The 14,929-nt window shown below is 44.3% G+C and overlaps 1 protein-coding gene and 1 long non-coding RNA gene across 6 annotated transcripts in view; one reads left to right on the top strand and one right to left on the bottom strand.

Annotated features, from left to right (window-relative positions):
* LOC148056643 (uncharacterized) overlaps nucleotides 1–14,929 on the top strand; it is a 207,037-nt gene that overhangs the window by 59,629 nt on the left and 132,479 nt on the right. The gene's annotated exons all lie outside the window — the stretch shown is intronic.
* Nucleotides 1–14,929, bottom strand: part of LOC104021082 (vascular endothelial growth factor receptor kdr-like) — a 142,137-nt gene that overhangs the window by 65,337 nt on the left and 61,871 nt on the right. For both annotated transcript variants that reach the window (XM_009474572.2, XM_087748360.1), the window contains exons 6-9: nucleotides 14,670–14,806; nucleotides 13,002–13,161; nucleotides 12,286–12,403; nucleotides 10,292–10,467 (exon numbers count right to left, since the gene is read on the bottom strand). In XM_009474572.2, coding sequence (XP_009472847.1) covers nucleotides 10,292–10,467; nucleotides 12,286–12,403; nucleotides 13,002–13,161; nucleotides 14,670–14,806 — 591 coding nt within the window. The remainder of the gene's footprint in view (nucleotides 1–10,291; nucleotides 10,468–12,285; nucleotides 12,404–13,001; nucleotides 13,162–14,669; nucleotides 14,807–14,929) is intronic.

The raw sequence follows: 14,929 nt of genomic DNA, 5'->3' as shown, positions 1-14,929 counted from the left end.
ATGTCGCTCTGGGTAATGCCACGTATCGCTGACCAAGCGCTTTGAGCTTTGTGAGCAATTCACGGGACAAGTTATTGGGACTAATGTTGAATTTCCTTGTAACTGGCATCTCATTTCCCATCAGTAAATTATTTCTGATCATAAAAATTATTTTGTGAAACTCCCTGGAGAGAGAAGCACATTTTTTGTTATCTCGGACATTTTTCTTTTCAGTCTCAAATCCTGCGTTCGGCATGTCTGGCCTGACCTCAAAAGCGTGATTTTCACTTGGAGAAAGAGACTCTAAGTTCAGTGTGAAAGGTTACTCAAGTGTTATGTGAAAGGTTGCTCAAGTGTTATGTGAAAGGTTACTCAAGTGTTATCTTTTCTGGGCTGTAAGAACAGAGCTTTACACATGTGAGGAGGGAGACAGTACGTTTGTATGGTTTTGTGTGTGTGAAAGAGTAGGGGGGGGACAAGGTTTGATTACAGTTTTTTAGTATTAGAATATTTTTCTGTACTCTTGGGGAAATGATGAACACATTGACTGTCATTTAAATTATCCTTCTAAAAAAGAAATAATAATTTTAACTTGATCTAATTCAAATAAGAACATACATGAGTGACGAATGAATTCTTAATTCCACAATTACTTTACTGCATGGCACTATTAAATATTTCTTGAAACCTAAAATGAGTCAAAATGATTCATCAGCTGAAATAATTATTATTTATGAGGCTTAAGCAATTATTTTCTTAAAACTTGAGGGGCTGGTTAAAAATGCCTCCCCGTCATTTCTTTCCCGGTGCCTTATAACACAGTTAGTGTGGGGTCGTAGCTGATTATGGACATGACACTCGGGAATCGAAGCAGTTTTAGTAAGCGTCTCTCTCTTTTTCCCTGCAAAGGCTGTAATGGTGATAGGCGTCATTCTGCAAACGACTCTTACCGCGGCGCTACCGCAGTGGGAACGCGGCCCTTCCGCCATTTTGACTGCGCCTTCTTTGTGCTTGTAAGGGTGCTGGCCTTGGCCCCAGCGCGCTGCAGGTTTGTGCTGTGGAACGGGGGGTGCTCCTATGGGGGATATCTCTTCGGCTGAAAATTTCCCAAACCTCTGCGCGCTGTCATGGCCATTTTACCTCTTACCATGCCCCCGAGAGCAACTGAAGCTTTTCCCTTCACTTTGCTCGCTGCTGGGCCAAATCCTGTTTACAGAAGTTGCCTCCATCAGTGATGGAACCAAGTTAACTGGCTTCTGTGGTGGGTACTGGCCTTTTAGATCTGCTCAGACTATAACTAGAGAGTTGGCTCAGTGGGCTGGCATCTGCAGCAGTCTCACCCGCGAGAAGGCTCTCCACGTTAGCCTGATGAGTTTTTAGCCTAAAGGCAGTGATTATCTAAGGTACACCTAGTAGTGTATTTCTCCGATAACTCTCTTCCTCCTCCAAACAGTGCTTTGCTTTCTCTTTCATGCTTGCTTACTAAGCAGCGTGGTAGATTATGCACAAACTCTTGTTTATCTTTGCTCATGTTTAGGCGTGAAGGAAAGCTTGGGGTACGAATCCATTTGTAAGTACTGCCAAAATCTAAGTACACTTCTGGTTGCACCTTAAATTATGCATTTAAAGTGTGGATTCATCAACATACATACATTTGCATGTGTACTGCTGGTTTTTAAGCATGCAAAAAGAAAAAAAAAAAAAAGCTGTTGGGAATGGAGAGCTTTAGCAGGCATTGGACTAACAGCAGTACCTAAGTTGAGTAAAGAAGCAAGGTGCCTCTGCACAGACCCTGCAGCGCACCTCGCCTCCAGCAAGTGCAGTGCAGAGTCCTCCTTTCTCCTTGAAGCTCTGCCACCCTGCCGAGAGCCTGACCTACAGCACCCTCTGCTCTCCTAACCCTGGGCTCCCTGAACACCTTCCGACAGAGCCTTGCCCCCAGCCAGCAGCCCTGCCTGCTACAGTAGTGCTGAACTGCAAGAGATCTTTAAATACACTGCATTCCTGACCCGAAGTATCCTTCACTATCCCACGTCTTGCTTCCCGCTACCCCCCACACCGAGGTCTGTCTGCTTTCAGCCTCCGCCTCCCATCCCTTGGCTGTTGCCCTCCCCAGGCTGAGTTTTCTCAAGCAGAAGCCAAACAAACCTTAAAAGCTTTCTCGTCTGTGGCTGCATTTGGAACGCGCAATGTTCAGATGGCTTTAAATGTATCGAAATAAATGGGTTTTCGTCTTCTCTGGCTTAAAGTGTGATTGTATCCCCAACTGGCTTTGCAGAGGTGCAATTGCTGGTGTGAGAGCTGACCTGAATAACTAAAGACTTTGCTGCTGCTGCACTGTGAAATGCAATCAAAAAGCCGTTCTGCTTACTGTAAATTTCATATTGATCAGCATTATGTAAATCTTACCTTACTTTCTAGTGTTATCTTCAGTTTGCGGCATTAGGAGCAGATAATATGTACAAGGATTAGGACATTAACCCTCTGGCATTACCAGTCTTTTTTGCAAGAGAATCTTCTGTCTCTCAGTTCATTGCAGATGTTATTACGGGCTTGCACACTTGTCACCCAAAGGAGCATCCAAAAATAGAGGACAGCACATAGAAAGTTTCCCTGCCTTTTGTATAGAAACTGTCCTTTACTGTCAGTGACCCCTGACTGACCTGCTGTTTACGTACCTTCCCCGCTACCATTTAAACTGGGTTTCAAAAAAAAATCTTTTACCATTAAGCACATCATTAAAATCACATCGGAAGTGCTTAGTCTCAACCTTATGTACTTTGCTGGACATGGGGCTTCATTAAAACTATTGATAGAAGAGCAACTTGTTTTCTATTTATCCTTTCTGTTTTCCAAAAGCAAAAATAATTTGCACTTTAGAATCTTTCATCTGATGTTTGGATGGTACTTAACGGAAATACAAGCTCTGCAAGTTGCGCTAGGTGAATATTCTGTATGGTAGATAGGAAACTCATTAATGCAAGTCTGGACTGGTCAAAGAGTATGGGAAAAAGAGGATGACGTTTCCAGCCAGTTTTTTACCCAGTGAAGGGTATGCCTGTCCAAGCCACAAGCAGCCAGTTTCTCCAGGGGAATGCTGTGGGAAACGGTGTCAAAGGCCTTGCTAAAGTCCAGGTAGACAGCAGCCACAGCCTTCCCCTCATCCACCAAGCGGGTCACCTTGCCAAAGAAGGAGATCAGGTCGGTCAAGCAGGACCCGCTTTTCATAAACCCATGCTGACTGGGCCTGATCCCCCGGTTGTCCTGTACGAGCTGCATGATGGCACTGCGGTTTCTGACACATCAATAACCCTAGCATCGTTGCTGCTGCATGGCTCTCCATCCCCTGCCTCCACTGAGAGGGCAGACCGAAGGACCTCGCTAGCACAGTGTCCCTCAAACACTGGCGTGCTGGCCCAGGCTTATCTCTAGTGAGCCTGGTTTTATCCCTTTCCCCTTCAAACCTAGTTTAAAGCTCTTTCCCCCAAACTAAAAACACTTTGTCTGTGTTCAGCTTACGAGTGATCCCTGTGGTTTGTTTTTTTCTTTTTTGTTAAAAGGAAAGAAAGAAAAAATTATTTAAATGACCTGAAAACAAAACTTGTGTTTCAGGCTGAACAGAACATTGTGTTTGACCAGAGCTGATTTTGTCTGGGTGGTTTTCTTTGTTTCGTTCTGTTTGCTTTTTTTTCTTTTATTTTGCGCAGCATTATATACAAGGCTGCTGTGAAGTGGGTGCACAGCATTGTCCCCAGGGTACCTCTGAGGAAGCAGATGCCAAGATGAAATGAGTGACCAAAATCTCTCTGTGAGTCAATACCATGGCCAGGAATAGAATTAGGGTCACTGATTATCGGTCGCCTGCCTAATCTCTAGCACACACACCCTGCTGCTCCATTGTAACCCGCTGTTAGGGGCTGGGAATGCCAGCAGGGTGGAAGCAAATGGAAGAGAAACCATGCAGGTGGATACTGTATGAATAGATGTTAAGAAAAATCACAGGGCACTTGACCTACCCTACAGGGAATTTTGTTGTTAAAATGGCAGTGCAGCTTGGTTTTCTTCTTTTTTCTGAACTTGTACTGTCACTTTTGCATGTATCGATCTTATCTTCACCTTGTAGGAAGAAAGCTGTCTTTTCCAGTCCTGTATCACCTTTCCCAGATCTGTCATTCAACCCCAATGCAGCCAAGCTTTGGGGAAAAAAAAAGGGGTTTCTCTTGGCTGTCTCTCCCCATCTTATTTTTTGTGGCTAAACAGAGTTCAAAATCAAATGCGTAATGATGAACTGCTTAATTTTTAGCAGAGCAGGCGGTTTTCTAGGATTTTTCTCTCTACCCCCTTTGCCTGCTTTTCAAAAGAGAAAACCAACAGTTAATATACCTGCAGGCTTGGCTGACAGACAGCATGGAAACCACATGCTGCCACTTTCCGACTTCCCCCCTCCACTCTGGTTTTTAAGGGCTGTCAGAGAGAGATTGCTGCTGCAAAGACGTGAGTTGAATGCTTCAGATTTTTCTGGCAAGCTCCAGCAGGCCCCCACCTTCCTCTTCCTAAAATTGCTTTGGCTACTTCCAACAAAATGAAAATAGCTCATCTGACTTTTTCATTAGGGGCTCTCCTGGGAGCACAGAGAGGCTGAGTGGAGGCTGGGCTGCGGACCTGCAAGTGTGCAGGGTTTGCATGATGTCAGTGAGAAAATTCTTCATAATTTGCTCATAATTAGTCTGCCGGAAAGGCCCACTGCAGTCTGTTTGTGCTGCTCCATTTTTTCTTTTCTTTCCTCTATCTCCCAGAAAAAGCCAGTTTTTTCTCTCCTGCCTGTGTCTGATAAACGAGACTTGAAGGATAGACTGGAGCGCTGTATCTCTTTGCCCTTGCTCTTCTCAGCTGAGTGTCCTGCCCACCCAAAGCATTGGCCACAGCCATTGCTGCCAGTACCCAGGAGGAAAGCAAAGCAATGGGCTTGGGGAGGAACACGTTGAAACAGCGGTTGGACGGAGACAGGCTGTGTTTTATTTTGGGGTTTCTAGTTTGCTCGGCTGGCCCAGGAGGTGGAAAATTAGATTTTCTATTTTGACTTTTCCTGAATGGGTCATCCCCCAAGGAGCTACGCAGGAGATGGATATGATACACGAAGGATAAACCAGTCCTGGCAGGATACCGAAGCATGCAGGCAAGGTGAAGGTAGATCTTTTTATGTAGCCCTGCTTCTCATATCTGGCTCAGTCCTTTAATCTAAACATCAGTTGGGTTGCAGTAATAATCCAAAGAAATTCATGTTTCTTACAGTGCAACAGTGTCCAGCTTAGAGACTTCAGTGGCCCCTCCATGCACACAAGACTGTGGGAGTCTCCCCCCGTCTTCAACTGGCTTTAATTGAGATCTATCCCTCTAAGAGCTCTTTTTCTCTGAACCGGCATAGCCCAAATGTATTAACCTCATCCTGAAGGCTCATTTCCCTCTTCAGACTATTTCTGGGTCTGGTTGAGGTGATGGGGTATTGTTCACATGGATCACCACATATTTATTAACTTTTATGGAGATCACTGGGGACTCCTTTGATGTCAACTCATCCCTTGCAAGCCAAAGTAGGTCAGGCACAGAACTCCCTTTGCCTTTGATTTTAAACCAACTATGAAGAGCTGGCCTGACTACAGAGTAGGGCAGCATCTGCATCATTAAGTGCTCTGGAACTAATTCTCCCTAGGAACAAATCAAGGTATCCTTGATACCTTCAGCCGGTCAGCCGGTCACCTCGCTGACATAGCAAGGAGGACATGGCAATGCACATGAATTCTCCATGCACCCCTTTTACTCCAGTCCTTGCCCAGGAAAGAGGGAATTCATAAGGAGCCTGTCAATTACTACAGCTTACGGTAGAGGCTATTTCTAGCACTTAATCATGCATTTCTTATAGATACAACACAAGAGCTTGGAGGATCAAGGACTCTAGGAGGGAATGTAATTTCAATTGGCTAGAGCAGCTGGAACCCAAAGCAATATTTGCTGGAAGAGCCTTCAGGGAGCACAGGAGAGAAACTTCAGGACAAAGAAGAAAGGCGAAGTGGTGAAGGAGGTTTTTCATCCCATTTTTGAATTAACTTAGGCTTCAATGCAATCTTCACTCCCAGTGTGGTGGTCAGAGCACGCTGACTGCTCCATAAGGGCTCAGCAAGAACCCTGATACATGCAGATGACTTGTACAAGGGTGAGAATGAAATGCAGCCTGCTTGCCCATAAATAGATTTGAGGGGTTTTGTTTATGTTTTGTGCTGAAACTGCTTTGTACTCCAGCCTGGAATAACTCTTTTCTCCCACATTTCTCCTTCTTGGCTGGCTCAGATGTGCAGCCACCAGCTGTTTGCTAGGATTGTTCCTTCTCCTTGCTCCCTCCCCTCCAAATTCTTCAGGACATTATTTTCTTGAAGCTTTTCTCAATAAGAATTTAATCAAACAAAACAAAAACACAGCAACCCGCCGCTTCTTGGACAGTGTTTGATGTGTAAATATGTAAAGAAGGAGTGTTTTGAAAATGCAGTCAGCTACCTCCTGGGGACTTGAGTCCTACAATGAGCCAAAGTGACTCCACAAGGGAGATACGTGCTCCTGCAGGATTAAATTCCAGCTGCAGTGGGAGCACGGGTGACCAGAGGCACAGCTAAGCCACTTCTTAAAGAGCCATTTTTTGAATAGCAGCAGGATTCTCCTCCAGGCCAGGCAGCATGCTCCTGCCTGCCTATCGTCAGCCGGGTCCTTGCCCGGGCCTGGCATTGCTATCAGTTCCCACCTTGCAGCCCTGGGAAGTATTTGCCCATTTTGCTCCTTCTTGTCTCTGTGGGGCTGAGACGATTGGTACCTCTGCACTCTGCAGATACCCATCAGTTTTATGGCCATATCAAACTTCGGGGGGCAATAGCTCCTAATATTTTACTCATCACCATGGAATGAAATACCTTGCACATACAGTGTACGCTTTATGTCAGAACTACTGTGATTGCTACCAATTAAGTATACGGGAGGTGACTCCAAGGAAAGCCTGCGGCAGTGCTGGTCTTGTAGCAGGTCAGGAGACACGCGGCCTATAGGCTCCTGTCCTGCAGGGCTCAAGCAGATGACTTCTTATCTTGTTCTCATCCTGCTTGAAGGGTTCTCTTCTGCTGCCATTATTATTGAATCAAATACACTGCAAAAATTAATATAGTGCAATTTGATGAATGAGTCCTGCTGGTATTTATGCTTTGTTCGTGAACAACAATTCACAACACTATTAACTTTAAAATTCCTCTACACCTAGTTCAAATTCACAGTGATGGGTTTGTCACAGCACGCTGACTGCCAGTGATGCTGTCTGTGATGCTCACGAACATTAATGAGGTATTATTTTGAAGGGACTCACAGGAGAGGGGGCTGTATGCTTACTTATAGTTTCTTCAATGCAGTGTCCCCTTGCAGCAAAAGAAATGACATTCAAATGTCATTTATCTTCTAATTGAAAAGTCTATTTAAATAATTTTCCATCTTCTCTTCAATAGGATAGATCAGAACTCGCTCACTTTCACAGATGCAGCTCTGAAATTTAAAAGGCTGGTCCTGGCTTTTGGGGAGCAATGCTGTTACTCAAAAAGAAATGTTACTTCTCAGTAACAGGGAGCTGGTACGTGGTTATGTACTCGGCACAAGGCTGATCTGTGCTGAAGTGCTGCAGGCTCCACCTTTTAGACATGATGCAAAAGCAATGCTCCTACCACTGTGTTCACTTGCAAGCCCAAGAGGATTTTTCCATCAAATCTGCTAATCCCTGCGTTCAAATTCCAGCTTCAGTAATTGCAGCTGCCTGTGGTTCTAAGCAGAGACATTAATCGCCCCTCCCAGCTCAGAGGTGGTTGCGTTTCGGTGGTGGGCGAGGTAATCCCTGCATAAAACGGCTAGAAAGTGTGTCTTGGTCTCCTTCTGCGTGTCTAAGTGTCTGCTGAAACTCCCGAGCAATTTAATCTGTTCAGGTGCAATACCAGGATACCAGTCGTGATGACTGGAGGTAAAGTGTCAGGTTCTTCGTTGAGCAGGTAAGGGAAAAATTCAGATCTGCATTTGGTTTGGAGCTTCAGAATTTTTTTTGAAAGTAAAGCAAATGATGCCCAGATCTGAAAAAGCAGTCCCTTTGCTCTGACTGTAAGCACAAGAAAAAAGGCAGTTTGCTGCTGTTGGAGAAGCTCCAGGAGCAAAATTTGTCTTTTTTGGTCTCTACCCATATGCATCTCGAGAAAATGACCCTCTCCTTGGGCTGAGCATTTCACATGCAGCAGGTCAGGTTAGGGCTGCAGAGGAGAGCTTGGCAAAAGCAAGAGAAATTTCCTAGGTGTTCTGTGTCAGTCCTGTCTACAACCAAGGCAGATATCCTCATCGTTTGCAGCCGTTAGCTTAAACACCATGGCGCTCCTTGGCAGATATTCTCCTTTGCTTGCTCTCATTTCTGGGATGACTTTCTTTTACCAGAAGAGAAACACTTGCTGCTCATTTATCCTTCACCACGCAGCACCTTCTCCAGTCGGTAACATTCCTGCAGCTGCTGGACTTTGCAGACTCTTGAGAAATGGTGGTTTTGCAATTAAATAGTTATTCCTGATTGAAGTCTTTGTGTGCTGATCTCTCAGAAAGGCTAACAATGAGCACCATGCTAGGCATGCACTGTCTGTGAGAGACAGAATACCACATACTTGTACATACAAAAAAGATGAAAGGCTTGTACTGTAGTTAAGAGCATGGGATGGTTTAATCCTGAAATAGCATCTTGCTGATACAAAGAAGGTCTGTTTGTTTTTTATATGCCTATTTGGGGAATGGCTGCTCTTCAAGTAAACATTCTCTTTTGCATGCAAACACCAGTATTTACCTTGACAAGACAGTTTATTATCATTCTTAATTTTCTCTTCCTTTGAACGTTTCCGTTCTCTTAACAAGACGGCAAAACCATTGTATGGATGAACAATCTCAAGTGAACAAATTACTGCAGCTTAACACATTCCTGCTCATCGGCTGAGCTGCAGTACCTGACCGTAAGCATGTTCTTAGCTCTCTCCACTCCTAAATCACACATTAGTTTACGTAATGTTTAAGGTGGTTTAAGCTACCATCTCTTATTTAGCATTTTTAATAGGCCAAATGTGCCTAAGTGACAAGTTCTCCATTTGTTAGGCATTATTCTTTTCTGAAAGGTGAAAGGTGGACTGAGAAAAACACAAATGCTGGAAGTTACATGGTGCAACAGTACATAAGTATACAAAACAGGACAAGTGAGAATATTTTTAGAGGTAAAGAGGATAAGGAGGAAAGAATTCACCACAGAAAAGAAAGCAAAGCTATCTCAATAACTTTATCTCACTGCCTGAGTCAATCTCGGGAAATACAAAGGGAAGTGGAGCTAACTTTTGCTGAACTCCTGCTTGGCCTCATGATTCAATCTCTGTTGCCAAATTCAATGGATTAAAAGAGGCAGTGGATGTGCAAAGAGACAATGTGGCTCTGTCTTCCATTATCCCAGCAAGGGAGATTAACAAATGCGATTCCAATATCTGTTTTCCCTCTATGTCAAGCGAACCTGCTTCAGTGCACCCCACAGTTTACTCCAGTTCTCTCCAGATTCTCCTGGAAATGAACCTGTCTCTCAAGTGCTCCCAGCAGATAACTGACAATACATAAAATACAGACTTAGAAAGTATTTCTGTAGCAGGATGATGGAGAGACATAAAAGACGGGGTAGTGTATCTAGTTCCTTCCGCCAGCCCTATTGGGACTTTTCCTGTCCCAACAGATGTTCTCCAGTGCTTTGCCCAAGCTGGTTTTTAATCTCAAGGGATAAAACTTCCATCACTTCTCTTGGGAAACTGTGCCCGTAGCTCTAAGACCTCACTACTACATATCCTTCCAAACTCCTGTTAAAATTTAAGTCCTGTTAAGTTTGTTCACTTTCAAGCCATTTCTGCTTCCCTCTGCGGAGACACTGTCCCAACACAAAGGTGCTGCAGCTATTTCTGAGGTGCCAGACCTCAGTGGAAAGCGGCTGTAGATGACTTAGTTTCAGACTGACTCCTCATACCAGCTCGCCATTCTGTTGCTTCGATCTAACATGTGGTGAAATGAGGTAGATCTTCAGTGGTTCCTAAGTAAGGTGGTAATCTATGCACAGTGCTGTATCAGCTCATATCAGCTAAACATGGGGAACTGTCACCCATTCCTGCTGACTGGTGAAGTAGGATTACACAAAAAATGAGAAGGAACCCAGTAGAAGTCGTTAGAAACATCACGTCCTTACCTGTCACTACCAGCTGCATGGTGAGGTTCTTATACAAGCCGTATTTCGCATTGCTCAAGACGATGGTGTAGTTTCCAGCGTGCTTTGGTCTCACATCTCTTATGCCCAGCCTGTACTTCATTGGGTCCGGCTCGTAGCAAGTATGGTTATCCTTGATCAGTTTGCCGTCTTTGTACCTGTTTTGAAAGTCCCATCAAGGCTCATCATGTGTGTGCATGCCTGTTGGCCCTCGGAAAACCTAACTGTTACCCAAATTAGGGTGGGTAAAGAGTCGTTCTTTGGAAACAGCAAGGGAAACACAGGTCTGTAATCACTGCTTGAATTGGACAGCTATTCCTTTTATCCTTCCACACTAAAACTGAGTAGCACCTGCAGTGCTATGGGATGGCTTCATCCAAAACACGGGAAAAAGATATTTTAAGGGATCTGAACAAACAGTGCCTCTTGCATGCTCAACTATGATCAGAAATGTATATTTAGATGCTCCCAAATTCTGCTGGATGTGCAATACTGAATGCAGGAAATCATGGGTTAGCCAAAATTTATGTCATCAGTTTTAAAGCAAGATATTAATTAAGCAGAATTGTCTTTCAGCGTGTACATATGAGCCTTTACTGTTCCTGAAAAAGCTAAAGTCTGTGACCCGGAGAATTTCAGTCAATAGGAAGGTCAGTGAGGAATCCACAATCTTGAATCCTCACTAGGTAAGAGGAGGACAGCAGAGTCTGCACGAGCAGACTCTCTTCACTGCTAATCTGATATGCAGATTTGGGTTATGAATATGAAATAGGCCAGCCTTTGCCACACATGGAGCTTTAGGCTTGGTGGAAGGAGAAGCTGGGGCATGTGTCCTGCTGCCTGAGAATGCTGGAAGCCTCCTTTACAGTCGTTTAAACAACTGTACTGAGAGACCTCCAACATTAACAGCTGTAGCTTCGAACGTGCAGGGAAGGCAGCTCTGGTGGTCCCCGCAGCTACCCAGCAGCTCCACGCTGAGCACCGGGAGCAAAGCCTTGGCAGAGGAAAGGGAGATGGCCCCCACTTTGACTCACAAAAACCTTTCTAGCTCCTAAATAACAGCAAGAATTAAAAATATCTCCTGGCAGCACTGATTTCACTGGTCTGACTGAATATTAGAGAATTTCATGCTATTTCACTGCTAAAAAAAATGCAGCAAACCCATCCCTGCCCAAGACGTTTTGCGGGCTGCCAGGCTGCCTGAGCGGCACTCAGCTGGCCAAGGCGAAGTGCCTCGGGCAGGTGCTAACTCACCCAAGCCACCCTCTCTGCCTTTCAGCTAAAGATGTATAAGGTGTTGGGTGGGGTTGTTAAAGACCCCCTGTAGAATGAAGCATAGAAAAAGTAGCAAGAGAGAGGACAAGGGACGAAGGGGTAAAGAAAGAAATGACCATCTCCTGGAGCTGCTGACGTGTTGCCCCTCCTATTAAGCTGATCCATTACAGTCCTGGTAGAGCCTTTAGTTTGCTCGGGAGGATTCCCTGCCTTGTCTGCAAGGATCTGACATTGCTGGTGGTACAGGATTGGAGAAAATTACTTCAAAGTTATGAAGAGAAACGATTTCTCACACTGAGCATGTGTCCTGCAGCTTTCCATTATGCACTGCCTCCTTGCAGACTGACCACCAGTAATGGTGGTAAACTGGCAGCCCTTCCCCGATAGCTTTCTACTGGAATCTTCCAAACAGTTCTGTGTCCAGGGTAGATCAAACCCCCGTCTTTCCTATAGGGACCCTTTCTGCATAACTAGGAGAGAAAAGTAGCATGGGAAAGAGGTATTGCTTGCCCAGCTTCACAGAGCATATGTCGGCTCAGAAAGGAGTCACATCTCCTTAGCTGAACTGTGAGACCTCAGCTGTGAGCATTCCCAGCTCTTGTCTTTAACCTGTGTGGTAAGGAACAGTGAAAATCTATTCTAGACAGGAGCCCCAAAGAAGGTCGCGCATTCCTGATTTTGCTCAAGATGGTGGTACTTACCAGGTGACGCTTGGACGAGGAAAGGCGTCCACCTTTGCAGCTAGTTTCAGTGACTTGTGTCCTGATGTAATCTCATAGTAAGGCCCTTTCTTATGTGAAACCGTAATGAAAGGTTTGTCTGGAAAGAGAAACGAACGGGAGGACAAGTAATGGCAGATCTGCCACAGTACAGTGCTCACATCTTCGAATTGCGTTGTGTCTACCCTGGATTTTTTGCAATACGGATCTGCAGAAGCTGCAGACAACCAAGTGGAATGACAAGCTGTTACCGCAGTTCCCCTGCAAAGCTCAGCCACAGCCAGGAAGGTCTGTCTCCAAAGGAAGGGCTTTATATTTAAAGCAGAGAATATGCACCTGCGTTGCCCCTGGAGCAGCGTGTTAAATGCCCGAGGTATCGCTTGTCCAGGTGAATGCCAGCAGGCCAGATTTTCCAGGGCATCAGCAACCACGCTTGGTGCCAGCTTTTTCAAAACAGTTCAGCTCCCAGTTAATCCATATCCTCAGACATGTCTCAGTCTTGAGCTCTCTAAAGTTTCTTTGAAAATGTAGTGCTGGGTGCTGACTCTCTCATAGATTATAGATGATTCATGGTTGTTTTACCTAGTTGGCATTCTTCCTAATGCCGTTTGTATATCAACAGATTTAATAACGTGGCGTTATCCTTTAACCTTCACAACCTTGGTTCTTGGGTATTCTGGCTTAGCTGCAGGACTTACCGTACACTGTAACCGTGACATTGGCCTCCAGCCTCGTTACGTTGAATGTTTTGCATACGTACAGGCCTCCGTCTTGCATGGTGACATTTTCAATTGTCAGGCTACTGCCAACTTTATTCACCATGCCACTCTGGTCTATTGTTCTTCTAGGATAAGGGTTCTGGAAGTCAGAAAAAAGGGGGTCAAAAAGCAGCATAAACTGGATTATTTTGTTCATCCTTTCAAAGTCTGCCAGTAAAGAAAAGCAGTGTTTCATATCAAAATTATCATATCTCCCCATCACTGAAATAAATAATATAAAAGACAAATCAGCAGGAAGAGCTCTTGTGTGAGGTTTCATTATCAAGTCTAATAAGAGAAAGGAACAGAGTGGAACTGTGGCGCTTCTCTGCCGAGACCTGGGCTGGCAGGTAAATACGGGATGCATCGCAGGGCAGCCCTTCTCAGGGACTGAATCCCAGGGATGGGTGCAAAACTGCTGGTGGCATCTGTAGGGTCAGAGCTGTGCTTTGGTTTTTTGTGGGTTTTTTTGTTTTGGCTTTTTTTGGTCACAGGCAGTATTCTTCTGTCTTAAAAAACTCCTGCTTTTTAAAAGAAATACATTATTATGACAGAAATATAATATATTATGACAGCCAAGTGCCAATGCAAATTCCTGTAGAATTTTGGAAAGCATTATCGCTTCTGATAGGATTTTTGATCCCAGAGATTTGGCCAAGAAATTTTACATTTATAATGTTAGAAATCTCAGGGGGGTTCATAGAAAAACAACTCTCTTCCACCATATGGGGTTCAAGAAGTAAAATTCAGTAACACCATATTGCTTGCACTTCTGTAAATTGTATATTTTCTGTAGTTTCTTCACCAAAACAAAATCAGACGTTCTTTCTTTAAGTAAACACAATAAGTCAAAAATAATCAGTTTTTAGGAATCACATTTTACACTTTTCGAAGAGGCCTAGATGCCTCTTTGAAATGTATATTTTGCTGAACTAAAAAGAAAAAAAAGAAATCATTTTAATTCTGAGCATCAAATAGAAGCATGAGTAGTATCTCAGATAAATGAACTGATTTGGAAAATACCCCTTCTTCCCTCTGTTTTTCCTTAGGAGAACTAAAAGGTTTTAGTACATCAAAGCAAATGCTCGGTCTCTTATATGTTTCTACTTCAAATCTGGCATTTTTATATTGCATTCCAGAGAAAGCTCAAGAACCTACACTCAGAGTTGAGATTTCATTCTTTGGTGGAGATTTCAGCAGATACAGTTGGCTTTTGTTTCACTTTTTCCTACTTAATAAATGCCAAGATGGGTGAGCAGACCGACAGCTTGCAACCTTCATGGCTGCCTTTGAGACTTGCCCCTGGGAGCCGGGAGCAACAAACGGGCCAGAAGAAAGGAGGTAGCTCTTCTTCCCAACAAGAAACACCCGTTCCTGCCTTTTCGTGCAGGTGTGTATTTAGCCTGCGATTTGCAGTTTAATTTGCAGGTTCAAGATGGTCAGATAAGTTTTAGATTCATCCAAACTAAAAATACAATCAATTGTAGGCTTACAAATGGTATTTCAGAATAAGTAGTGGTTAGGGTTTACTCAGCCCTATGAACAGCTCTTTCTCTTGGGTAGGAGGAGGCTGCATGAAAGCAGAATGCTGAATTCTCACCAACTCACCCTCCCGTTAGGGCACGTCCATATGAGCTCAATGCGCCCGTTGATGAAGGTTTCTGCCCTGCATTCCAAATAGAGAGTTTCTCCAACCAGCAGTTTTTTGGGAGTTGCTTTCAGCGTCAGGTTCTGTACTCTGCTCTCTGAAATGACAACAGCAAAGGTATAACCATGCAGGACTCTCTGCATCCGTCACATTTAAGACGGAATCTGCGCTCCGATTGCCTCTCCAACATCTGCTCCTTTCACAGTTTCCAAAACACCTC

The sequence above is a fragment of the Nipponia nippon genome, unplaced genomic scaffold, assembly GCF_047370975.1.
Source record: "Nipponia nippon isolate SJK-2023a ecotype South Korea unplaced genomic scaffold, ASM4737097v1 scaffold_12, whole genome shotgun sequence".
Taxonomy (NCBI): Eukaryota; Metazoa; Chordata; class Aves; order Pelecaniformes; family Threskiornithidae; genus Nipponia; species Nipponia nippon.
The sequence above is the reverse complement of the archived record's forward strand: the minus strand, read 5'-3'. Positions and strand labels throughout refer to the sequence as shown.